The sequence below is a fragment of the Agelaius tricolor genome, unplaced genomic scaffold (genome assembly GCF_023055355.1).
Source record: "Agelaius tricolor isolate 1412-34295 unplaced genomic scaffold, bAgeTri1.0.p SCAF_10, whole genome shotgun sequence".
NCBI classification, from domain to species: domain Eukaryota; kingdom Metazoa; phylum Chordata; class Aves; order Passeriformes; family Icteridae; genus Agelaius; species Agelaius tricolor.
Window position 1 is genome coordinate 35148296 of NW_027269270.1, and position 27298 is coordinate 35175593.

The window sequence follows — 27298 nt, forward strand, 5'->3', positions numbered from 1 at the left end:
AACAATGCTCATGCTTTTGAGTTGCTCCTACACTGGTTTTCCAAAACATTGGGCCTTTTAATCCTCAGGAAAACGAGGAATAAATTGGGGAAAGCACAGCTCAGTCGTTCCACCGCTGGCACTGGCGTTGGTGCTGGTGTACCTGGGCTGCAGGTGGCACCTGGAGGCATCTGCTGGTGCTTCCCTCTCCAGCTGGGTGCTTTATCCTGCTCTGACACATGGGATGTGTTTCAGCATTTTCCCTGGGTAATGCTGGCTGCAGGAGCACTTTGGGGCCACCATGTGCGGTCACCAGCAGCTCCCTCAGTGCTCTTTTCCCATGGAAGGGGACAGCAGGACAACCCCAAGGGACATGTTTGAGACCAAGGACAAAGCCAAGCCGTGGTGGTGGTGCCCAAACCCTGTAGATCAGTCCCCAAGTGAGATTTTTAGTCCTAAACCCTGGAATTGGAGGCTCCGCCAGTTTGGATGGAGCTGGGCTTTGTTTCATAGGTTAAAAATACATAAATTTCCTTGTTGCACTCTGGTCTTATTTTTAACTCTTCAGCAATTTAATATTTTGGAGGTCTGCTCGTACTCCCCCCAGCTTTCCATCTGCTACTGTGATTAATTCAAGGCCCAGCTTTACCCAGCCAAGGCAGCAGAGCAAACCAGAGGAATGGAAACCTTACCTAGGTCGCTTGGCAGGCAGCAGCAGACATGAATAACTTTGGAATTCGGGGTGGGGAGAGCCAAGTGCCGTGCTCCTGGAGCCAGCATGGCTTGGACAGGAGCCCTTGCAGACAGCAGGAGGCTGTGCAGGGCCCAGCTGTGCTGCCTCCAGCCTTGTGCTGGAGGTGTTGCTGAGCGCTCGGAAGCGCGCGGCTCCGCTCTCCTGCGGCCTCTCCAGGCACGGGGACGTGCCAGAGCTCGGCTTCTCCCCCCTCCCAGGCCTGGCAGCACCCTGAGGTACTGGAAAGTTGCAGTGAGGAAGGTGGGACTGATTCCCCAGGCTGGGGGAGGAAGGAGAGGGGTGAAGATGTGGAGCTCACCTGGGCTCGGCTGCTCGGCCACTGGGGGCAAAATAGCCTGGCCAGAAATTCATTTATTTTTAACCTGGGTTGTTAAAATCCACGTTGAAATAGATTTTTAAGATAAGATTTAAATTTTAAAAATAAAATAAGCCGGGTGGTTGTTTTTCACCTGGAATGGGAGGAGCCATCCCTGGCAAGGCCGGCCAGGGACGGGGATGAAGATGGAAATGAGGGTGAAGAGCAGGGGGGCTGCTTCAGCTGCAGTTCCCACTGACAGGAAAGGGTTTTATGGGATCCATTTTTAATGGAAATCTGCTCCAGCTGCACAAGTGGGTGGTGACACAGGGGACACAGGCAGGAGTTTGGATTGTTTTAGGAAGGGAATGGTTCTGCTCTCAGAAGCCTCCAAAGCTCTAATTGGGAAAAGATGGAAAGGGAAACCACAGAGCATAGACCTGTCATTAACTGAAGAACACTGGGGTGAGTGAAGCCCAGGGCTGTAGGAGCTGGAAGTGGCCAGGAGATGTTGGTGAGTCATTCCAGGGATCCACAGGGAATGAGAAATCCCAATGTGTCTGACTGGGTGGGACTCCAGCAGAGCTCCTGGAGCCAGCTCAGTAGCCTGTGCCTCAGATCCTGCTGCTGTGGCTGCAGCTGGGGACCTGGGAGCAGTGCACTTGCATTTCAGGAGCCACTTGGGATGGTGCCATGCAGGGATGTAAAAAAAAAAAAACCAACAAACTATTGCTTCCCATGGAGGTAAAAATATTGTGGTTTGGGATCCCGATTTCCAGCAGGGAGTGGCTGTTGAGAGAAAGAAAATCCTTAGTCCAGGTTTCAGAGAAGGTATATAATAATAATAATAATAATAATAATAATAATAATAATAATAATAATAATATCCTGGCAGAATCCTGGAATATCCTGAGTGAGAAGGATCATGGATCCAGCTCCTGGCCCTGCACAGGCACCCCAACAATCCCACTCTGGGCTGTCTAAACCCTCCTGGGGCTCTGGCAGCCTTGGGAATGTGCCCATTCCCTGGGGAGCCTGGGCAGTGCCCAGCACCCTCTGGGGGAAGAGCCTTTCCCAAAATCCAACCTGAAATTCCATGGCACAGCTCCAGCCAGGTTCTGTCCCTGATGACAGAGAGCAGAGGTCGGGGCTGTCCCTCAGGAGGAAGCTCCAGATCTCTCCCCTGAGTCTCCTCCTCTGCAGCTGAACAAACCCAGTGGCCCCAGATGCTCCACATCTGTCCCTTGCCCATCCCTGTGCCCCTCCTTTGGGCACCCCCTGGCAGATCCAAGCCTCCCTCAGGCTGTGCAGGTAACCAAGGCGCTTCTTCCCTTCCCAGGTCCCTCCAGCAGGGATCAGGCCCAGGGCTGGAGGGGCTGTGGGGTGACTGTGCTGGTGCTCACAGGGGTCCCAGGGTGAGGGGAGAGACCAGGATCTGACTCCATGTTTCACAAGGATGATTGATTATTTTATGATATATATTATATTAAAACTATACTAAAAGAATAGAAGAAAGGATTCCATCAGAAGGCTGGCTAAGAATAGAAAAAGAATGATCACAAATCTTGTGACTGACCAGAGAGTCTGAGCCAGCTGGGCTGTGATTGGCCATTGATTAGAAACAACCCCATGAGCCCAATCCCAGATGCACCTGTTGCATCCCACAGCACAGATAACCATTGGGTACATTTTGTTCCTGAGGCCTCTCAGCTTCTCAGGAGGAAAATTCCTGAGGAAAATGATTTTCCATAAAAGATGATGGCTACAGGTGACCCCTGGTCCTGTCCACAGCGTGGTGGGAAGTGCAGTTCACCCTCAGCCTGCACACAGGAGCTGATCCTGGCTGCTCAGGGTGTCCAGGGAGGGTTTTCCCTGTGGGAGAGGGCAGCAGTGTCTGGGGAGGGCTGTAAGTGCTTGGATGGAGCAGAGCAGAGCAGAGCCCTCCCCGCTGCAGCCCGGCACCAGCTGCCCCCCTTTGGCACGAGATCCCTGCAGCCTGGCCCTTGTTCCCCTGCCCAGGCTCTGATCCCTGCTGGAGCCCTGCCATGGCTGAGCCCTGCCCAGGGTTCCAGGCAGGCTCCTTGTCCCCCTGCCAGCCGGGCTGCCTAAGCTGATTAGCTCTGAGGAGATCAGAGCTTGGCAAGGCCTGCACTGCAGGTAAACACCGGAGCTTTTCCTCCAGCTGGGAGCCACTGGAGCTGTGAAATATGGCTCAGGAGGGAGGGATGGCGCTGGAAGAGCCCTCAGGAAAAATACCAAGAAGTGCATGAAATGATAAGCAGAGCTGATAAGCTGCCTGGTGAGAGACTCAGAGGAGAAGCAAGCACAGATATGATCAGAGCCTATAAATACTGTCAACATGACAGCAGAGATGAGCAGGAGAAAGAGTCATTGTTACCTGGTGGAAAACAAGCTCTGGGAGGAGCAGCCATGGGAGCAGGAGGTGTGCAGGGGATCCCCAGGAGCAGGAACACTCCTTGGCTGGGATGGAGCAAATCCTCAGCTGCCCCTCATTCCCAAGCTTGCCTGGCTGCCCATCAGCGTGGTCAGCACTGCATCCCCTGGCACAGAACCACCCTTGGCACCTGTGATCCTGCCAGGAGCTTCCTTAAATTCCCATTTTCCAGGTGTCAGTGAGGTGTCCTGGTTGGCTGATCCCCTCAGGTGCTGCTTGTCCACATCCCTTCCCTTCCCTTCCCAGGAAATGAAGGAAGTCTGGGCAGAGGGTGGGTCTGGGGTGCTTCCAGGGACCCCCAGGACCTCCTGCTGGAATAAATCTGGAGGTTGTGTGTCACAGTCCTTGGGAAGGTGCTCCTGGAGTGGGATTTAAGTCCAGAGCCCTGATTTATTGATTTCTGATTTGTTGTTGTGTCCGGTGCCACCGGGACTGGCCAGCTCTTCCTCACTGGGAATGGGCAGCCAGAGGCCTGTGGTCCCCAGGGGTTAACTGGGTTAACTGGGGCCACTCTGGGGATTCCAGCTGGAGCCCAGGAGATGCTGGTGTGTCCAGGAGATGCTGGAGCCCAAGAGGTGCTCAGCAGATTCTCCACCCACCACTTGGCCTTGCTGTGCCAAGAAACAACCTTGCTGGGCTGATGGGGATCCCTTCCAGGGCTCTCCAGCTGTTCCTGGGTCCCATGCACTGTTCCTGGCTCCCCCAGGAGCACAGGCAGGACAGTTATGCTGCACATTCCGAGACAGGGCTCTTGGGAAAGCCGCCCTTCCCAGAGAGCTGTCCTGGAAGGAGAGCTCACATCAAAGGAGCCAGGAACGATAGGGATCAAGTAATTGCTGCCTCTCCCCTTCCTTCTGACTCCTGTCACTCACAGTCTGGGATTGTTATCTCTGGGCTTGGGCAGCAGCAATCCTGACTGCAGGATCTGTGTCATCCAGATAAGGTGGTGTGTGGTGGCTTTTCCAGCCTGGATGGCTGCTGGAGTGGAGTGGTGTTTCATGGTCCTGTTGGGAGAGGACTGTCCTGCAGCCCCAGCTGCAGTGGGAGCTGTTTCCCTTGGGAATGTGCTCAGGGGAAGGGCATGGGACACAGAGTGGCTCCTGTGCTGTGGCAGCTCAGGGAATCCTGTCTTCTCTGCTGGATGGAGGTGGGTGGTCACAGAATCCAAAATTAGTTTGGCTTGGAAGAGACCTTACAGCTCATCCCATGGGCAGGGACACCTTCCACCATCCCAGCCTGCTCCAAGCCCTGTCCAGCCTGGCCTGGGGCATTCAGGGATCCAGGGGCAGCCACAGCTGCTCTGGGAAGCTCTGCCAGGGCCTGCCCACCCTCACAGGGAACATTTTTTTCCTAAAAACCCAGGAGCTGGAGGTCAGGGCTGGCCCTTGGTCCTTCACCTCGTGTGTCCCAGCTCTGCCCTTGGGTGCCTGGTGATTCACGGGCGCTTTTGGGGCCAAAACCAACACGGGGAGGGAACGTTCCTGAGCAGCTCTGGCATCAGGAATTCACAGGAAACAATTCAGCAGCCTCAGCCACGCTGCCTTGCTGTGCTGCAGTGGGTCTGGCTGTGGCTGATCCCTCACAGTGCTGCTGTCTCTCCACAGAATGCCATGAACCTGCCTCCCGACAAAGCCCGGCTCCTGCGGCAGTACGACAACGAGAAGAAGTGGGAGCTCATCTGTGACCAGGTGAGGGGCTCTGGAGAGCCTTGGGAGATGCCTCTTCCCAGCTGCTCCATCCACAGCGTCCCTGGGCCCTGCAGGACCTCGCAGGACCTCGCAGGACCCAGGAAACTCCCGTTCCCAGGAGCTTCAGACACTCATTCCTTCTGCTCCCTTGTTGGTAACCGCTCCTAGAGGCCTTGCAGTGACAGCTGCAGCCACCCCAGCCCATCCTGGGGTTCTGCCATTCCCTGATTTGTGTTTCTCCATGTCCCAGAGGGCTGTGAGCTCTGGGCTGGAGCCTGTGCTGGCAGTAGGGCAGGCAGGAGCTGTTGGATGCCACCTCACAGGGGGATATCCTTTTCCCCTCTGATGCTTCCATCCTGGATTGCCTCTGGCTGCTGAATGCTGCTGGGTTTGCCCTGCACAGCCTCAGCCTGAGCTCAGAGTCTTGCAAAGGAGAAGAAATTATTGAATGAGCAAAGGAGCAAATGAACAAATGATCAAATGAACAAATGATCAAATGAGCAAATGAGCAAATGGTCAAATGATCAAATAAGCAAATGAACAAATGATTAAATGATCAAATGAACAAATGTTTAAATGATCAAATGAGCGAATGATCAAATGAACAAATATTTAAATGATCAAATGAACAAATGATCAAGTGATCAAATGAGCAAATGGTCAAATGATCAAATGAGCAAATGAGCAAATGATCAAATGAACAAATGGTCAAATGAACAAATGATTAAATGATCAAATGAACAAATGTTTAAATGATCAAATGAACAAATGATCAAATGATCAAGTGAACAAATGTTTAAATGATTAAATGAACAAATGATCAAATGAGCAAATGATCAAATGAACAAGTGATCAAATGAGCAAATGGTCAAATGATCAAATGATCAAGTGAGCAAATGACCAAATGATCAAATGAGCAAATGTTTAAATGAGCAAATGATCAAATGATCAAGTGAACAAATGAGCAGATGATCTCAGTCCAGGCAGTGTCTGGCTGCCCACGTCATGCTCCGTGGTGACAGCTGGAGCTGCCACCTGCAGGGACCGGAGGCTGAGCCCCTGTTCAGCTCCAGAGGCTGGGAACAACCTGGGTTAGGCAGTGCCAGATGCTGAGGCATCTCCTGGTGAGCTGTGCAGGGTGTGCAGCAATCAGCAGGATGTGGTAGATCAACAAGAATGGCATTTTGGGGGGAAAAATGAAATTTGGCAAAGTGGGATTTGAATTTGGGAGCCAGCAGCAAAATGCCATGAAGTTCAGCAGTAATGACTAATGAAGATAATTGATCCAGCACTGGGAAAGTGGGATGTTCCCTTGGGATGTAAGCTCAGCAGAACCAGGGTGAGAGTTTGGCAGGAGGTCAGGGACACTGGGATAAGGACATTTATGGGACACTTCCTATTCAGCTGATACAGAGGTGGGGTGCCTGACACAGTCATGGAATTCCAGACTGGTTTGGGCTGGGAGGGACTTTAAAGCCCATCCAGTTCCAACCTGAGGAACTGGAACCTTCCACCATCCCAGGCTGCTCCAAACCCCATCCAGCCTGGCCTAGAGCCCTTCCAGGGATCCAGGGGCAGCCACAGCTTCCCTGGGCACCTGTGCCAGGGCCTGCCCACCCTCACAGGGAAGGGCTTTTTCCCCAATACCCCATCTAACCCTGCCCTCTGGCAGTTTAAATTCATTGCACAGGTACCTTAAAGTAAAGCTTAATGAAGAATTGCTTTTTCTCTGTGAGTTTCCTGTGCAGAGAATGTAAAGCTTGAGCTATTTAAAGATCCAGTTTACTGAGACATTAAAAATTGCAGGAGCTGCTGTGAGTGATTGCAGATTCCCCATGCCTGGCAGTGCTCCAGGCCAGGCTGGACAGGGCTGGGAGCAGCTGGGACAGTGGGAGGTGTCCCTGCCATGGCAGGGGTGGCGCTGGGTGGGCTTTAGGGTTCCTCCCAAGCCAGTCCACTCTGTGATTCCATGATTTGTGCCAGGCTGTTCCCTGCAGAGGTGTGAGCTCCATGCTGAGCTCCTGCTGGCAGTGGGACAGGCAGGAGCTGTTTGATCCCAGCCTGGATGTGCAAATTCCCCCTCGGAGCTGATCCACCCTTCGCAGCTGCTGCTGATTCACTGCCCAGCATGGGCTGAGACAGCAGCCTGAGCAGATGGGGAGGAAATTTGCAATCTGGAGTAATCTCCTTGCACAACTCCCAGTCAGTCCACCCCCGGGCTGGGATGAGTCCCTTCCCTGGGATGGGCCCTTCCCTTCCTTTGGAGAGGCAGGGAAGCAGGGCTGGTGGAGCAGCACTGAGGAGCCAGCAGGGCCAGGGGACCAAGTGCCACCTTGGCCCTGGCAGCCATCCCATGGGACACACTGGGCACGGGGGACAGCCTGGGGTCTGGCACAGCTCCCTGGGGCTGCTGCCACCCCCCTCAGTCACAGCAGTGTGAGCAGGTGTCACTGAAAGCACCAAAATGCAGCATATGGGGTGTGAAATAGTATAGAAATATTGCCCTGCAATATATACATTTTTTATTATTATTATTATTATTATTATTATTATTATTATTAATAATAATAATAATAATAATAATAATAATAATAATAATAAATATCACATATAAAAATATAGTACATATTCACAGTATAGAAATATTGCCCTGGAATATATAAATATTATATGATAATATGACTACTAATAGTAATATAAATATTTAATAACAACAACAACAACAAAACAACAACAACAACAACAAAACAACAACAACAATAATAATAATAATAATAATAATAATAATAATAATAATAATAATAATGTTATATTATATATAACATATAAAATATAATAGATATTCACAATATAGAAATATTGCACTGGAATACATAAATATATATGAAATTAATATTAATATTATGAATAATAATATTAATTATATATATAACATACAAAATATATATTCACCATATAGAAATATTGCCCTGGAATATATAAATATATTGTATCTATAAATATCATAAATATTAAATATAATAAAAATATTACATGTAATATAAAATTATAATTATATAATAATATAATATATATAATAATACGTATATAATAATATTTTTATAATATATATATAAAATATATATATTCACAGTATATAAATAGTGTCCTGGAATATATAAATATTATATATCATTCCACAAGGACACCTCCACAGTGACACGTTGTCCTGCTGCTGGGAATGGCTGGATTGCTGGGACAGGACGGAGCCACCCTCTGGATCTGTGGGAGATGGGGAATTCTGCAGTGTGTTCATGATGTGTTTGAGACTCTGCTCCCCATCTCCTTGTCCATCTCCTCCCCCACTGTCCCAGTCCCTGGGGTTCTGTGGGATTCTCATCCCGACTCAGGTGCTTCCCCAGCATCTGTGAATCCCAGGAATGAAACAGCTTAGTGAGGATCATGATAATAATGGGAATAACAGATGGGCTAATGCAGAAAAATGCCCTGAGTGGCTCTGGGAGCCAGGGGTTGTTGGGGAAGGCACAATTTCCTGGTTCCGGAGCGAATGTGTTTTCCAGAGCTGGTGACCAGGAGATGTGTCAGGCTCCTTGTAGGATCACGAGGAGGAGGAGGAGGAAGTGCACAGGTCCAGCAGTTCCTCTTGGCTGATGAAGCAAAGCCCCCCCAGGCCCCCTTTTTTTCTGTCCTTTTCTGTCCTTTTCTGTCCATCAGAAGAGAAAGTGCTAATTCTGGGCGAAGGAGGCACAGGAGAGCTGTTGCGCTCCTGCATCCAGGCTTTTCCCCTGAATTATGGAATCATGGAATGGGCTGGGTTGTAAAGGACTTTAGAGCCATTCAATCCCACCCTTGCCATGGCAGGGACACCTTCCTCTATCCCAGGGTGCTCCAGCCTGGCCTTGGGCACTGCCAGGGATCCAGGGCAGCCCCAGCTGCTCTGAGAATCCCAGCCCAGCCAGGAATTCCCAATTCCCAATGTCCCATCCATCCCTGCCCTCTGGCACTGGGAGCCATTCCCTGGCTCCTGTCCCTCCCTCCCTTGTCCCAAATCCCTCTCAGGATTTAATCCCAGTGAATTCTCCCCATTTATCCCCCCAGAGGAAGGTGCTGGGCCCAGCTCATCTCATTGCTCTCTGTCCTTGCATTCCCTGCGCTGTTCCATCCTGCCTTACAACACCTCTCCTCAGGGATTTTCCAAGCCAGGAAGGACCTTTATCCTTGGGAATTAAGCTGGTTTGCTTTGTAGGTGGCTGACAAAGGCAGCGTGCAGCCACTGCTGCCCCGTGCCCCTGTCCTTCCAGCCTGCAGATAATGCTGCAGCTCACAGCAGTCACGTAGGGCAGATAAAGAGGGTTTCACCAGGATTTAGGAACTTTGTTGTGTCTGAATGGCTCAATCCACCACGTCCCAGTCGTGATGTCACCCCACAGCATTTGCTGAGCAAGGTTTGGCCGCTCCAATCCGGATTTTAGGCTTTTTTATTTTGTGTGTGTGTGTGGTGAAAATGCCCGACCTCGACACTCAGATGGTGTTAAATCCTGGGTTTGGAAGCAGAGCTGGCCAAGGAGTGGGTGGGAATTGCCAGAAGTGGAGGGGAGGAGCTGACAGGAAAAAAAAGCAGGGATTTTTAACTCTTTAATTATGGTTTCTGAGGCACAGCAGTGCCTTGGGAAGTGTGGGCATTGGGATGCTCCCAAGGGGGATCGTGAGAGGATCCTGGTGGATTCCAGTAAGATCAGCCTGCAATCAGCTCCATTCCCAAGCCCTGGGAGCTCCCAGTCAGATTTTTGGGAAGAGGGGTGGCTGTGACCAGACATCCAGGGTGACTTGGAGGCCTCACTGCACAGCCTGGCTCTTGCAGCTTCCTAATCAGCCTCTAATATAAAACACTCCGAGCTGGATAAACCCAGACAGGACTCATAGCCAGGAAAGGGCAATTTTAAAGGCTAATCCCTCCTAGCTTGCCAAACCAGCAAAAAAGAAACACTTGAGGGGGCTGTAAAAATGTTTCCAGGCCTAGGAGATGTTTACCACGAGCAATTCTTGGTCACTCTTCAGGTAAGGAGCCTTGCTGGAGTTTGCTGTTCATGGGCAATGTCTGGAAAGTCCTTTAACCCAAATAATTCCACTCCACAAGAATGAGCAGCATCTTTTTACACGAGGCTGCTGCGGAGATTGTTACATAAATACATAATTACAGCCAGGTTTGAAGAAAACAAACAAAACCATCCAGTAGCTGCATCCCAGACTGTTAAATGTGCTCCTTGAGTCTCTTTAAACGTTTCATTTTGAGGATTCCAGGCAATTAAAGCGGGTGGTTGGGAAAAGCTCCTGTCACTTCAGCAGATGAGGGTGGATTACTTGGGAAGAGGGATTAATCCATAACAGCAGAAGAGCCTCTCTGGGGGGTTGGACTGAGCACAGCTCTGCCAGCAGAAAGTGGGGAATAAATGGGAGAGGGAACGGGGAGCATTGTTGGGACGGGACGCTGCTGCCAGGAGGAGGTGGCAGGGGATGGAACTGGGGGATCCTTGAGGGCTTTTCCAACCCAAACCACTCTGGGGTTCCAGGGAGTCTCCGTGTGCCCCATGGGAGCCACTGGGGTGAGCCTGGCTCTCTCAATCCCTGAGAAAGAGCCAGGAAGGATCCACGACGCTAGAGCAGGGCAGACCCTGCTGGTGCCACTTTGTCCAGAGAAGAACCCTCGGGGAAGAACTTTGCATTTCCTGAGCTGTTTTTTAGATAAAATAGGAAATGCCAATTCCAGAGCCGCGTGGAGGTGCATGGAAAAAGAATCCAGCTGTAAAAGAGGAGAGCCATGAGTGCTCTGTGACTTCAGAGCTCCCACCAGGGCTGGTGGAGCTCACAGAAGAGATTTTCCTTCATTTCTTTCCTGCTGGCCATGATGGATCGCTTCTTTTCCAGCAAGCAGCAAGATAATAACAGGAAGAACTTGTGGTGTTCAGACAGTTCTGGTAACTGGGCAGCAGTGTCCTGTTCAGTCTGGAATAAGCTCGGGATAATGCAGTCAGAATTGCATCCTGACCTAATAAAGGGAGGTTTCAGATAAAAGAGGAGATTTCAGGAGATTGGGATGAGATCTTTCCTCCGGGGAAAGGGCTAGAATAGCTTAAAGTTCTTCCAAGATACAAGTAGGATGAGAATGTTTGGGAATGCTGTGAGGAGGTTTGGACACAGCACACTGCCCAGGGAACGGCTCGTGTTCCACAGCAGCTCTGGTGGGATAAACTTCCAGCTGGACACTGGGAAAGCAGGGAAAAATCAGGGAGCTCTCAGAAAACAGAGCTTTGGTGTTTGTCACCAAAATCTGTGCTCTGGGGCTGAGGGGGGACTGGTTGGAGATGGAGTGATCCCTGCAGGAGGAGTTGGGACCTTGAGGACTGGCTTCCCAGTGCCAGAGGGCAGGGATGGGTGGGACATTGGGAATTCCTGGCTGGGCTGGGATTCCCAGAGCAGCTGGGGCTGCCCCTGGATCCCTGGCAGTGCCCAAGGCCAGGCTGGACAGGGATTGGAGCACCCTGGGACAGTGGAAAGTTTTTTCCAAAAGGATTTTGTGTTGGTGCATGCATCTCCTCTCCTGACCCTTCTTCTTCCTCTCCATGCTCCTGCTGAGCAGAAACCCTGGAACTTCAGATGGATGTGCACCTAAAATTCACAATTCCCACTGAATGTTTAAGGTGTCTTTTTATACTGTTGATACAGATATCAAGATCCATTTAATTCTATTTTATTTGCATGCATAGATTATCCACTTAGGAAGAGAAAGTATTATAAATATATATGGTTTAATATGTACGTGGTGCACGTGTTTTCTGGGTAAAGTAAATACAGAAAAATGGCTGATGTTTATTCCTGCCTCTTTTCCAGGAAAGATTCCAAGTGAAGAATCCTCCACACACTTACATCCAGAAGCTGAAGGGATATCTGGACCCAGCAGTGACCAGGAAGGTGAGGAGCATCCTGTTTCCTCCTGCCTGTCCCTCATTCCTCAACCAGGATGGTCCTGGGGTCCAGGTTCCTTCCTGCCTTTGTGCAAATGCCCTGCAAAGTTGCAGGGAGAAGCAGAGAGAAATTGGGAATTTGCTGCAGTTTTCCAGCTTGGGAAGGAGAGCAGATTTTGGGAAGCCCAGGACCACCTGACAAGGAGCACAGCCTGTTTCAATAATGTTGGCTTCAGCAAATAACCCAACACACTGTCTCTGAGCTGGGCTCTAGGCCTGGCTTTGGCTAAACCCCTGTCTGGTGGCCCTTTGCTCACCCCTGGGAAAGGGCGTCCGAGGTCTGAGTCCTTTCCTCTGGGAATTTGCCTGGCAGAGGCTCAGTGCAGCTGAGTGCACTGTTTGTCCATGGTGGTCAGCTCCATCCATGGGAATCAGCTCCCATCCATGGGGATCAGCTCCATCCATGGGGATCAGTTCCTTCTGTGGTGACCAGCTCCATCCATGGGGATCAGCTCCATCCATGGGGATCAGCTCCATCCATGGGGATCAGCTCCCATCCATGGGGATCAGTTCCTTCTATGGTGATCAGCTCCATCCATAGTGACAATTTGTTGGGGTGATGTCAGCTTTTTATACTAAAAACTACATGTACTTTATTTACAATAATTTTCCAATACCTACCACCTATGTTAGACAGTCTGTCTCTACTCTAAACCAATCCAAAGTGCCACCATCACAGCAGAAGATGGAGGACAAGAAGAAGAAGAGGAAGGACAGGACATGCCCAAATTCCTCCATCTTGCCTCTTGAACCCCCATTCTAAATCCCCAAAATTTTACTTTTTCACCCTGTGACAAATTCACTATCACTCTACTCAAACCCTTGTGGCTTGTGAACCTTCACACCAAGTTGGGAATTGTTTCCATGGGTTAAAATCCAAGGCACAGGTGTTTGTGACTCCGTGCCAAGGTCTCTGAGCCCCTGCTGGGGTCTGGAGCCCTCCAGGGCAGCCAGAGCAATGTCCTGGGCTCTGACACTGCTCTGGTTGGAGCCCCCAGCCAGGAGCAGGGAGCCATTTCTTAGGAAACCCTGAGGTTTCCCTGTGTGGATGTTTCCCAGCCCGGTGAACGGGGTCTTTGTGCTTTTCCTCCGCAGGGTTTGGAGATTGTTCCGCGTTTGGCTTCGCTCCGTGGGCTCACATTGGAGCCTTTCTTACCCAGGTCTTCCGGGACAAAGGACAAACCCAAAGGGCCTAAAAATAACTGCCCTGGTTTCCTGCCTGTTGTTGGGTCATTCCTGATCACCCACAGCCTTTGCTCAGCCCCTCTGACACGGGAAGGGATGGGAGAGCTCATCCCACCAGGGTTCCTGCAGGGATGGGAGAGCTCATCCCTCTGGAGTTCCTGCTGAAGGTTTCCTCAGGGATGGGAGAGCTCATCCCACCAGGGTTCCTGCAGGGATGGGAGAGCTCATCCCACCAGGGTTCCTGCTGAAGGTTTCCTCAGGGATGGGAGAGCTCATCCCTCCAGGGTTCCTGCTGCCATTGAGGTGCCGGCACTGGTTTTGCTGCATGGCTCCACCTGGCCTCTCACATCCAGGAATTCCTTCCCAGTACCCCACCTGAGCCTGCCCTTATCCCTCCTCACCCCTTTAGCTCTCATTTACCTTGCTCAGGAAGGAGAATGTGCCAAAAGAGCTGCTCCAGAGGGATTTCTCCAGCTGTTTCAGCCCCCTCCCATGGGCAGGGAGAACAGGATCCTCCAGTCCTGCTCCAGATGGGATTGAGGTGCCACCACTGTCTCTCTGCAATCTTCAGGAGAAAGTTTGGTGTTAAACCAAAGCTTGGCTTACAAGGAAATGTTTATTTATCTCCAGGCTTTTAATTTCCTTAATCCTGGAAGCTCCAGGATGTTCTGGGAACAGAAGGGGTTTCTCCACACGTGTTTTTGTTGACTGCTGGGCTGTTGTTGCTGCATTCCTGGGGATTCAGAGGAGTTTTCAGTTTCCCCCGTGTTTTCTTCATTCCCTCTGTGCTGGGTGAGCTGTTGATATTTTTTAATAGAGCCTAATTGTTATTTTTGTTGCTCATTCCATTGCAGAAATTCAGGAGACGAGTCCAGGAGTCAACTCAGGTGCTCCGAGAACTGGAAATTTCCTTGAGGACAAACCACATTGGGTGAGAGTTTTTGATGCCTCTGCTTCAATTTCATTCTTACTATTTATATTTTTATTATTTCTATTTTTATTAACTTTATTTTAAAATTGATTTTATTTGTTAATTTATTTTTTATTATTTAATAATTAAATTTTGAATTCTAAAGGTGTCTGTCTTTGAGAATACACGCCTTTGCATGTCAATAAGTGATGCCACTTGATTGCTAATTAAAGCCTGATGGGCTTAGTTAAGGGGAGCTGGGCATCTCAAGAGGATAATTCAGCTTTAATCCTTTCCTGATGGATTCATCCACATTTTTCTGAGGGCTAGGGAGAGGTTGGAGTCAGTCAGAGCACAGGGAGTGAAGCTGTGTCCAGAATAAATACATAAAAATTTGCATATATATTTAATACATTTTCAAATATAAATTTTAAATTTAAATAAATAATGAATTAATTTTGGTAAATCATAATTTTAAAAATGTATATTAATTTATTTAATTTTTTTCATTTTAAATTTAACTATAAATTTATGTATCGCCCCCCCTTGCTGTCTCATAGCTTTAACATGGAGCCTGGCTGGGAATAACAGCACCAGGATTTATCCACACAGCAGCAAATCCATCCCAGATTGCTGCAGCAGAATTGCCAGAGGTTTTGTTTTTATCAGAGTTTAGGTTTTTATCAGACATCCCTTTTCCCGTCCCCATTCCCACCACTTTCACCTTCCTGTGGGACCAGAAGCTGGTCCAGCCCTGGGGCATCAGCCAGGGAGCTTTTCCAGTGGTTTCCTCCATGGTCACACCCTGTGTCCAGCTCAGTTCCATGGATTTTTTGGGACTCTGCTGGGGTTTTGAGGGAATGGGGGTATTTTAAGCTGTGGATGGAATTGCAGTCCCAGCGTGGGGATGGAAACCTTCCTTGGAGCTTCGCCATCCCAGAAACTCCTCCCGCAGCCCTGCCAGGTGTTCCCTCCTTTTCCAGCACCAGGGATTCCCCCCCCAGAGGCTCAGGGCATCCCTGGGTGCTCCTGGATTCAGGATGAGCAGGAGGAACCTGGCTGCTGCCCCAGGGCAAGAAAAGAGGGCACAGCACCAGTGCTCATTTCCTTAGGGCCCCTGGCCGAGGGATTCTTTCCAAAACACATTTTGTGAAACACCAGGCTGGTTATTTTTGCAGGGAAATGATAAAAAATGTCCCTTCTGAAGAGCAGAATCAGTCAGAGGTGGTGAATTCCCACTCCACGAGCCTGGGATTCCCATTTCTCTCCCTGGATTCTCTCATTCCAGTGGCACCCAGCCCCTCCCAGGGGATTTGCTGCCCCACTTGGGGTTCAGAGAAGAGCTGGGGCTGTGCTGAGGTTCCCTTTCCCCCTCACTTTGCCCCCTGATTGATGGATTTTCAGATTTTTCTTGGCATAATCAAAGCTTTGGAACATAACAGACTTACCTGAATTATTTTGCAAAACCCAGGGGCCAGAATTCACTGTGACAGGTGAACACCTTTTAAAAAAAAGAGGCAAAATTGCTGTTAAATGTACACCCAGGGTGTCCCTCAGAGATTCTTTTCCTGCTTTTACAGCCTGCTGGAAATCAGGATGAGGTAAAAACCGAGCCAAGTCCCTGTGTTAGGATTTGACCTTCACAGTGCTGCAAAAAAAACCCCCTCATTTCAGTACATTTGGAAAGGCATCTAAAGGACTCTTTAAAGTCCTTTAAATCACTTTGAAAACCCTTTTTTTTTTTTTTTTTTTTTTTTTTTTGCTCAGAGTGCTGCAGTGGTTCTGCCTCGGGTTTTCCTGAGGGTTTCAGGGAATCCCAAAGGCTCTAATGTCTGGTGTTTCTCTCACAGGTGGGTCAGGGAGTTCCTCAATGAGGAGAACAAAGGCCTGGATGTGCTGGTGGAGTACCTGTCCTTTGCCCAGTATGCAGTCACGTAAGTGAGACCATTCCTGGCATCTCCTGCCAGGAAATACATGGATTTTAGGGAATATTCCTTCATTCCAAAGGGGCTAAGCATTGAACAGGCTGCCCAGGGCAGTGCTGGGGTCACTCCCCCTGGAATTGTTCAAAAGGTGGTTTGGTGGGCATGGAAGTGCTTGGTGGTTCTGGTCTTTGCCAGCCTCAATAATTCCATGATTCTGCGGGCCTGAGGGCAGAGGAAATCTTGATGTGAGTCTGGAATTGTTTCATCACAGCAGACAACAAAAAAAAAAACACCCCAAAAACAACCTGAATTTAAACCTTGAGATTATCCATCTCTGTTCACATTTTTTATCTTTGGTCTCTGAGCATCTTAGGGGTGGAGAGCCCATCCCACAATGCGTGGAAAGATGCAGGGTTCCTTGCAAATAGGTTTGCAGTTGGTGTTTGGGCCCAGGGCTTTGTATTCCTGCTCCAAGGGATTCCCAGCACTGGCAGGCAGGGCTGGGGTGCTGGGCAGTTTTGGGAGTTGGGAAGGCTGGAAACAAGAGTTTGTTTCTGACATCTGGGACGGTGGGATCAGGTTTAGTTGTTTGGGTCATAAATCATGAGATGGGCTCTGAAAAACCAGTGGGGAAAATCAGCTTTCAGTGGAGATCTTCAGCTGAGACTTTGTTTTATGATGATGGAATCAGCCTAGACTGGTTTGGGCTGGGAGGGACCTTCAAGCCCACCCCTGCCATGGCCAGGGAGCCTTCCCAACCCCGGGGTGCTCCAAACCCCATCCAAGCTGACTGTGGGTAGCTCCAGGCATGGGGAATTGATCCACAGTCACTCAGGATATCGTAGCAGATTTTTTTTTTTCTATAAAAATGGAAGAGAAGCCTTAGGTTAAAGATAATTTTGGAGTAGAAACTCGAGCTGGGGAGAGCCGATAATTTATTTTTAGCAAGGCTGCCATCAGATTTACGTCCGTCACTGCCCAGAAAAGAGATTTGTGGTGGAGCTGCAGGAAAATTTATGAGGGAAAATCCTATGGTTTCAAATGTTACCCACTGGAAAAAACCGTGCACAGCAAAAAGAAATGTTTGTACAAAGCCTTTCTTCCTAAATTTATACAAATGAACGCAAGGAGCTCGCTGGGTTTTTCCCCTCTCGCATGGGGAACATGAGTAATAACCTCAGGAGCTGGAAGGGGAACAAGCAATTCCTGCTTGGAATAGCAGAGCAACGGGCAAGGAGTCAGAAATCAGGGAATCAGGGATGATGGTGGTGATGTTTGAATGTGGGAGGTTTGTGGGGCTGAACTGGGATGGAGGACACCAAAGTGGTACTGGCACAGCTGATTTATGGAGATTCACTGGAGAGAGCTCCCAGAATCCCCAGCTTTTCCTTCCAGGCAGGGATATTCCTCAGCAACAGTCAGTGTTGGATTTATTTTATGTTGAAGAAGTTGTTTGTGTGTGTGTTTGTTTGTTTGAAGATGTGTCCCTGAGGGATTCAAAGCCCTGTGGATGTGGCACTTGGGGACAAGGCCTACTGGTGGTCTTGGCAAGGCTGGGAATGGTTGGATTCCATGTTCTTGGAGGGCTTTCCCACCTGTTGTGGAATTTCCTTCCCCTTGTGAAGCTCATCCTGTTTCCCTGGACTTTTCCATGTCGCTCCAGCACCACAACTCTCCTTTTCCATCATTATTCCACCTGTTGGGATCACAGAACCCTGGAATGGTTTGGGTGGGAAGGGACCTTCCCAGCACTGGGGGATCACTTGGATTTGATGGTCTTGGAGGTCTTTTCCTTTGCTTTTGTCCCGTTTGGCTTTGTCCAGTGATTCTGTGATTCCAGCAAAACCTGCAGCGGGAAGGAGAACTCGGCGCGCGCCTCTCCCGCCTAACCCAGCCTTGGAATTTCCTTTTCCTTGCAGGTTTGACTTTGAGAGCCTGGAGAGCAGTGTGGAGAGCTCCATGGACAAGTCCAAGCCCTGGAGCCGCTCCATCGAGGACCTGCACAGGGGCAGCAACCTGCCCTCTCCCGTGGGGAACAGCGCGTCCCGCTCCGGCCGCCACTCCACGCTCCGGTACGGATCCTTGGGAATGCCACTGCGGGACAGCTCTTCCCTCCAGGGAATCCCTCCCTGCCCTCTCAGCCCAGTGGCATGGGAAGGAATGGTGGTTTGAGGTGGAAGGAGCCTCTCAGGGGCAGGATGAGCTTGAGGATGTGTTTCCTTGTGCCATTCCTCTTCTCCACAATGTCACTGAGCATTCCCATGGACCCAGCCAGGCTGGGGCTCCCATCCCGTGTCCTCTCTCTTCCAGCAGCACATTCCTTCTGTGCTGCCATGAATGGGACATTGGATTCTTTGGAAAGGCCACTTCCCTCCCCCAAACCTGCTGTCACCCTCTCACCATTCCACGCTTGACTCTCTCTTTCCTAATATTCCTTTTTTTTTAGTTTTATTTATGGAAAAGGCAGGATCACTTCCCCAGGTTGGTTGGCAGTCACCTCTTTTCCATTCCTTGGGTGTCCCACTCCAACCACCACCCTCAGCTCCCAGCACTGATACTCAGGATGCAGCTCAGAGTGCTGGATCCTTTGGGACTTCTTTTGGCTTTTATGGAGTTCTGCTCCATAATCCTGTGAGCATTGCAAAGTCCAAAACTGGAGTCACTTCCAGCCTTTCCTCCAGCAGGGGTGGTTCTGGTGTGCCAGGCACTGACCTTGGCCCTGGGGTCCATGTTGAGTGGCTCCAAACCTTGTACCTGGAAGATTTAATTCCCAGCCCTCAGGCAGCACAGAGGAGGAGAGTTCTGGGGAAGAAATCCAGCTGTGGAGTGCAGCAGGATCACCTGACCAGTTGATTTAGGGATTTCTTTTAGGGTTTTTGGTGTTCTTTGCTCCTGAATTGCTCTGCCAGGAGGTGCCGGTTCCGCTGTGTCCTCGGGAGGAGTGCTTGGGATTAGGAATGCCTAACTCAGGAATACCTTACATGTCTCTTACATTGTTTCTCTTCATCTCCTTCCACCTTTTTTCCCTTTCTCACATCTCCCTTTATTCCTCACCTGTCTGAATCTCCCTTTCAACGTCTCCTCCGTTCCCTTTCCCCGCTCGGACGCTCTTCCCCCATCTGTTCTCCCGCCCTTCCCGCTCTCCCACCGTTCCCCGTGCTCTCATCTCCTCTCACCCACCCTCAGACTGGTTTCTCTGCCCGACCACCTTGAGCTCAAACGCTGCCACAGCTGCTTGGCAGCCGACTGCCTCTGGAGCAGCTTCCCTTTGCGCTCCGCCGATGGCGCTGCCGCCCGGAAAATCCCGTAAGTCCCAGCGGGCACCGTCCCCTCAGGGCACCACGGAGCCCGGGGCCGGCCCTGCTGCCATGCCCTGGGAAATGTGCTGGCCACACGGGCTGGGACAGCCCCAGCCCCAGGAGAAGGGACCTGGGCTCAGCACGCGTGGTTGGCACATGACCGTTCCCAGCCTGGTTGGCTTCCGCAGAGCGGGATTCCCGCGGAGACAGGGAAACAGCTGGCATGGAAGCAAGAGCTGGCTGCTCCTTATCATGGTGCAAATAGTTGTGTTTGATAGCTGAACTTAGAGCTTTTAGCCCTTGTCCCTCTTGTTTCCCCTTTTTGTTATAAATAGAGGCTTTGCTCATACCCGAAACTGCCACGGAAATGGGACCTGACAGAATTTTCCAGCCAAAATTTTCCTCCTGCCTCCAGAGCCATCTTAGTGCTGGGGCAGCATTTTTGGATTGGGTTTTGGAGGGTTTTTTTCCCTTAAATCCGTGTTTTAAAATCTTAAATAAATTTTAAAATCTGTATTTTTAATAAAATACAGATTTTAAATAATTTAATAAAATAATTTTAGTCATTTAATAAAATACGGATTTAAAAATAATTTTTAAATTTTAAAATCTGTGTTTTTAATATCCTTTTAAATAGGAATTTTTTAAAAAGGTGTATCTTTTAAAAATATGTGGGTTTTTTAAAGATCTATTTTTAAAACGGTATTTTTTCAATAGCTAGGGATTCTGTGCATTAACAAAAACCTGAAAGATAAAGGTAGGTGAGAGGTTTTTAAGAAGGGAGGGGTTTTTTGCTATTATAATTTTTGAATTTTAATTTTTATGATTATAATATTGTTTATTATAATTTTTATGACTATAATATTGTCCGTGATAAATATACAATACACGTAAATATTGGTGAACTGAAGGAGAACCTTCTCCTCAGAACAAGGCAGGTGCTCAGCTGAGGAGGGGGAGCAGGGTGGTTTTTTTGGTCAAAACCAGGAGGTTCTGCCCCATCTCTGAGTGATAAATGAGATTTTTGGGATGTGTGGACACCCAAGGTGTGTGGGATTTCTTGAGGCGGTGGAAACTGTGCAGTGGGAGGAAGGAACCCCAGAACCCCAGCCTGGTTTGGGTTGGAAGAGTTTGGACTCATCACATCCCATGGGCAGGGACACCTCCCAGTCCCCCAGGCCGGGCCCAGCCAAGCTGGGCTGGAAGATGTGGAGGAAAAAGGAGAAGGCTGGGAAGATCTCACTGGGATAATGCAGAATCCAGGAGCTGGCCGGGGTGGGCAGAGCTGTGTCCGTGCTCCAGGACCTTCCCTCCCTGACTCCAGCCCCAGCTGCCTCCCTGCAGCTCCTCTCAGCAGTGCTGAAGCTGCCAATTCCCTGCTCCCTGTTTCCCTGGCAACTGAGAGGGGCTTTTTTTCCTTAAGAGGAGCCACAGGGATTTGGGAAACCAACACCAAAATGAGGGCAGGAGGATGAAAAAGGGGGAAGAACCTTGGGGGATTTCACTGCTGCTTTTTTGGGAGAGGGAGCTTTACTGAGAGCCAGACTCTGCTGTCAGATAAATATTAATGCAGGCTTTGCAGGGTCCCAGCCCATTAGAAATTCCCTTTCTTCTGAGAAAAATGTTGGAGTTTTCGTGTGGATTGAAGTGAGAAACTTCAGTTCTTCCTCTGGAATCTGTCGAGTCTGTGAGGAGAGAATGATCCAGCCATATCCAGAAATGGGCTTTGATAGTGGGGCTTAAATCTGACACGGTTTGGGGAGCTGCACTCACTGAATTTGGGCTTTGCCAGTGTCACTTGCACTGCTCAGGGGCCTGGGGGAGTCATCCTTTTGTCAGATGCTTCCTAATTTACCAGAACATCTTTGTGAGCAGCTCCAGGAGATCACAGAAACCCCAAACCTGCTGGGATGAGCCAAAACCTCCCTTTCTGAAGGAAATTTTTGCTGTCAGTTGATACAAACCCCACAGTTTCCAACCCACCACCAGCAAAAAAACTGCAGGGATGGAACCCAAAACCCACCCAGCCCTAATGAACTTCAGCTTCTCATCTCTGTGAGACCCACCCTGGGCTGCTCTCTGGGAGCCAGGGGAGAACAGGGTGATTTTTAGCAGCTAAAAGAGGTGAAAATGATGGGAGAAATCAGCTGTGATTTTTATTAAATTGGGCCATTCAAAGTCTGCACCACTGGAGTGGGCACATCCTGGAATTCCAGGAGGGTTTGGGATCTAATTCCAACCTTCCTCCCACCATCCCAGGCTGCTCCAGCCTGGCCTTGGGCACTGCCAGGGATCCAGGGGCAGCCCCAGCTGCTCTGGCAATCCCAGCCCAGGCAGGAATTCCCAATTCCCAATGTCCCATCCATCCCTGCCCTCTGGCACTGGGAGCTATTCCCTGGCTCCTGTCCCTCCATCCCTTGTCCCCAGTCCCTCTCCAGCTCTCCTGGAGCCCCTTCAGGCCCTGCCAGGGGCTCTGAGCTCTGCCTGGAGCCTTCCCTTCTCCAGGGGAGCATTCCCAGCTCTCCCAGCCTGGCTCCAGAGGGGCTCCAGCCCTGCAGCAGCTCCATGGCCCTGGAGTATAAAAAAACGATGGAATTATTCTTTAACAGAAACATTTTTCTGTCAGATCTGGGTGAGATAACGAACCCCAAACTCTGTATTCCAGTCCAGGACCAGCCCTGGCTCTGCTGGCTGTTGGTTTTCCCCATGATGCTGTTGAAATCCTGTTGAAATCCTCATCCTCCTCATCCCAAAGCTCTGGAGCAGCTCCCTCCCCCCTTTGCAGACCCTTCCCCTCTGCAGGGGCTTCCACAGGCTCAGCTTTGAGCTCCTGCTCTTGTGCAGGGGAGAGGTTTTGTAGCTCCCCTTGCGAGGAGGGGCCCTGGAAATGAAAGAGGAACCATCTGACTTTAATTAGCAGCATAAATATCCTGGGGGTGACATCATCTGGGACCTGCAGCAGACAGGAAATCAAACCCAACCAGTGCTCCAGCTGCTGGGCCAAGCCTTGGGGAGCCAGCAGTGAGGGAGAAGCAGGAGGAGCCCGGCCACCATCCACCCTTTCCCTGGCTGGAGGAGCACAGGGGGAGGTGTCGGAGCTGCCCCACCTTGGGGAGCAAACCAAACCCTCAGGGAGCCTTGGGATGGCTGCACACACAGGGAAAGGCATCCTGAGCTGGAATTCCGGGGGCAGAGCCACGTGCTGGGGGTCCTGTACCAAAAATCCTCGTTGGGGCTTGGTTCTGGTGGCTCTGGGAAGGAGCCACCTCTGCTGAGGGGATGGGCTGGGGGGCCAGGGCAGAATTCCCTGTGTCCTGGGGGCCTGGCTCAGCACAGGAGCTCTCAGGGGATGTTCCATGGTCCCACCTGGATGTGCCCTGTGCCCAGGGGAGGGGGCTGGGTGGTGCCAGGCTGGGTGCCCTGGCTGATGCTGGGCAGTGGGACAGGGGATGCAGGAAATTCCACCTGCACAGGAGCAGAACTTCCCCAGGGGCTGCCCAAGCCCTGGGTGGAGTCTCCTCCCTGGGGGTGTTCCAGAATCATCTGGAATGAGCCCATCCCATCCCACCCTGCCATGGCAGGGACATCTTCCCCATCCCAGGGTGCCAGCCTGGCCTTGGGCACTGCCAGGGATCCAGGGCAGCCCCAGCTGCTCTGGCAATCCCAGCCCAGCCAGGAATTCCCAATTCCCAATGTCCCATCCATGCCTGCCCTCTGGCACTGGGAGCCATTCCCTGGCTCCTGTCCCTCCATCCCTTGTCCCCAGTCCCTCTCCAGCTCTCCTGGAGCCCCTTCAGGCCCTGCCAGGGGCTCTGAGCTCTGCCTGGAGCCTTCCCTTCTCCAGGGGAACATTCCCAGCTCTCCCAGTTTGGCTCTCCTGGAGCCCCTTCGGGCACTGGAATGTGCTGGAAGCTCTCCCTGGCTCCAGGGGAACATTCCCAGCTCTCCCAGTTTGGCCTGGAAAGCCACCCAGGTATGGAGAGCTTTAGGAGGGGCATCTCAGCTTGGGAAGGTTCCATCCAAGTGGTTGGATGCAGGCAGATCAGACCCAGTGCTGGACATGCTGGAGTGTCCTTGCTTCCCAATCCTGTTTTTCCAAGCACCTGGAAGTACTAAATCTGGGTTTATGGTCATATTTAGTGTTTAAGGACACTTCTCCCCATTTCTCAGAGCCAACAGAAGTGGTGGATGCTTCAATTCTGAAATTCAGGGATTCACCAGGCACTGAGGAAAATTAATTATTTTTCTTCCAACAGTGGCATGATAAAAATCTCATTAATCTGATTTAAAATGTATGGAAAATAATTCTGCAGCCCTTCATAATTTAAATCTGAGATAAACCAGTGTAGGAACTGTCTCTGTGGGACTAAAAATACTTCAAAACCTTTTTTTGGTTTTTTTTTTCACTGTGTTTTTCACATTTGCTGGGGTGAATGTGTGGGATTGGCAGGTCTGGGGTGTCCAGGCTGCCCTGGAGGTGCTTCCACACTTCCCAGTTCAGATTCCCAGTTTGGGGTCCCTCAGCTCCGGCTGCGACTGGGGAAGGGACATTTGGGACAGGAGGGCACAGAGCTGATCCAGGGGGATGTGGGACAGCCCTGGCAGCCCCATTCCCACCAGAGCATCCCAAATATCCAGGTGCAGGAGCAGAGCTTGGGCTCAGCAGCCTCCTCCTGGGCTGCTCCCAAAATTCAGCTCCAGTGCTCCAACCCCTCACACTAAAAACTAAATATGGTAGAACTAAACTCCTTTATAATAATGTATTATTTTATAACTTATAATTTCTTTTCTAATTATTTTAATTTATATTCAATAGTAAATGCTTATAATTTGATATATTTATATTATTTAATCTACTTATTAGATGTACTTTATACATTAGTTAATATGGAGTGCTGATCCCAAACTGGGTCACGTTTCCCAAAATCCTGCAGTGCCCTGAGCTGATGGATTCATTCATATTTATGGATAGAAAAAAAAAAAAAAAGAAAAAACTCCTTTGACAGAATCCTGCTTTGGATTTGGGGATTCCTTTCATCTGGGCTTGGAAAGAGAAGCCCAGGGGAGGAATTGTGGGAAGCTGGGAATTGTGGGCAGGGTGGGCACAGGAGCACCCAGCCCTGATGTGGGACTTTGGTTTGTGCATTTAGAAAGGGGGAATTTGCTGGGATGGGCCAGGAAGTCACAATAAACCGGTGTGGTATTCCCAGCTCCTGCTTTTATTGTGGATTTAAACCAGGAATTTGCAGGGATGATCCAAGAGGTGTAAAAACCTGGTGTGGTATTCCCTGTTCCTGCTTTTTTGTGGATTTAAACAGGCAATTTTCAGGGATGAGCCAGGAAGTCACAAAAAGTGCTGTGGTATTCCCTGTTCCTGCTTTTATTACGGATTTAAACAGGAAATTTTCAGGGATGAAGCAGGGAGTTACAATACACCAGTGTGGTATTCCCTGTTCCTGCTTTTATCATGGATTTAAACCAGGAATTTTCAGGGATGAACTGGGAAGTCACAATAAACTGCTGTGGTATTGCCTGTTCCTGCTTTTATCATGGATTTAAATCAGGAATTTGCAGGGATGAGCCAGGGAGTCACAATAAACCAGTGTGGTATTCCCTGTTCCTGCTTTTATTGTGGATTTAAACAGGGAATTTTCAGGGATGGGCAAGGAAGTCACAATAAACCAGTGTGGTATTCCCTGTTCCTGCTTTATCATGGATTTAAACAGAGAATTTGCAGGGATGACCCAGAGGGTCACAAAAACTCCTGTGGTAGTCCCTGTTCCTGCTTTTATTGTGGATTTAAACCAGGAATTTTCAGGGATGAATTGGCAGGGATAAGCCAAAAAGTATGAAAAACTGGTGTGGCATTCCCTGTTCCTGTTTTTATTGTGGATTTAAACAGGGAATTTTCAGGGATGAACTGGGAAGTCACAATAAACTGCTGTGGTATTGCCTGTTCCCGCTTTTATCATGGATTTAAATCAGGAATTTTCAGGGATGAGGCAGGGAGTCACAATACACCAGTGTGATATTCCCTGTACCTGCTTTATCATGGATTTTCAGGGGTGGTCAGGGAGTCACAACAAACCAGTGTGGTATTCCCTGTTCCTGCTTTTATCATGGATTTAAACCAAGGAATTTGCAGGGATGAGGCAGGAAGTCACAATAAACCAGTGTGATATTTCCCATCCATGCCTTTTTTGTGGATTTCAGCAGGGAATTTTCAGGGATGAACTGGGAAGAAGTATGAAAAACTGGTGTGGTATTGTGTTCCCTGTTCCTGCTTTTATCATGGATTTAAACCAGGAATTTGCAGGCATGAGCCAGAGAGTCACAAAATCTGTTGTGGTATTCCCTGTCCTTACCTTTTTGGTGGATTTAACCCTGGGATTTTCAGGGATGAGCCAAGGAGTGTAAGAAACTGGTGTGGTATTCCCTGTCCTTACATTTTTGGTGGATTTAACCCTGGGATTTTCAGGGATGAGCCAAGGAGTATAAGAAACTGGTGTGGCATTCCCTGTCCTTACCTTTTTGGTGGATTTAACCCTGGGATTTTCAGGGATGAGCCAAGGAGTATAAAAACTGGTGTGGTATTGTGTTCCGTCTCCCTGCTTTTATTATGGACTTAAACCAGGAATTTTCAGGGATGGGCAAGGAAGTCACAACATACCAGTGTGGCATTCCTTGTCCCAGTTTTGTTGGGAATGGTCCCTGTCACCTGTGCTGGCAGGAAGGGCCGAGGTGCAGCTCCTGCTTGTCCCCTGTAGAACCCTGCGTGCCCAGCCCCCGGAGGGCTGTCCCTGTCCCTTTTGCTGCCCTTTCCCAGGAAATCCCCGGGACTGATGGGCAGTGGGGTGGTGTTTTGCAGGTACAACACGCTGCCCAGCCGCAGGACGCTGAAGAACTCGCGGCTGGTGAGCAAGAAGGACGATGTGCACGTGTGCATCATGTGCCTCAGGGCCATCATGAACTACCAGGTCAGCCTGGAGCTCTCTGGGCACGGGCAAGGCTGGGGGTGCTATGGGGAAATCCATGGAAACGCTGGAATTCCCACCAAATGGGAAGGAATGGGATGCAGTGATGGGATTTAGGGATTTAGGGATTTAGGGAACGGGCAATAAGAGGCTGGATGTGTTGGGCCAGCTCCTGTTTGTTAGATGTGCAGCTAATTAGGTTGTGATTAGTCTGGAGTTTAGTATAATGTTATAAATAAAATTATGTATTATTATTTTATATAAATAGAGAATAACATAACAATATAAATATAAATATAAATATAAATATAAATATAAATATAAATATAAATGAAATATATAAATATAAATATAAATATAAATATAAATATAAAATATTTCAATATTTAACTTGTATTTATATTAATTTTATATTTATATAACATATAAATATAAAATTAATATAAATACAAGTTAAATTAAGAATATAAATATAAATATAAATATAAATATAAAACTAATATAAATATAAAATCGATATAAATATAAATTGATATTATAAATAATAAATTACTACTTTATAGCAATCTAAAATATCTATAAAATATCTGTATAATATAAATAATATAATAATATAATATAAAAGAATAGAATATAAATAATGACTATTTATATTATTAATTATTAATTATATATTAATAATTGATTATAATTAATGATTATTCACTATATATTATTGTTTTATAATAATAAAAATATATATAAAAATAATAATGTACAGTTATGTTAAAATAATTATAAAATAATTGTATCTATTATATGTAATATATTCT

General features: G+C 48.9%; 1 protein-coding gene across 5 annotated transcripts in view; it reads left to right on the plus strand.

The window, feature by feature from the left end:
• The window catches only part of FMNL2 (formin like 2), a 116697-nt gene that overhangs the window by 61427 nt on the left and 27972 nt on the right, over window positions 1-27298 (plus strand). For all 5 annotated transcript variants that reach the window (XM_071435520.1, XM_071435523.1, XM_071435525.1 and 2 more), the window contains exons 2-7: window positions 5088-5171; window positions 12060-12140; window positions 14233-14309; window positions 16139-16222; window positions 18133-18285; window positions 26381-26489. In XM_071435520.1, coding sequence (XP_071291621.1) covers window positions 5088-5171; window positions 12060-12140; window positions 14233-14309; window positions 16139-16222; window positions 18133-18285; window positions 26381-26489 — 588 coding nt within the window. The remainder of the gene's footprint in view (window positions 1-5087; window positions 5172-12059; window positions 12141-14232; window positions 14310-16138; window positions 16223-18132; window positions 18286-26380; window positions 26490-27298) is intronic.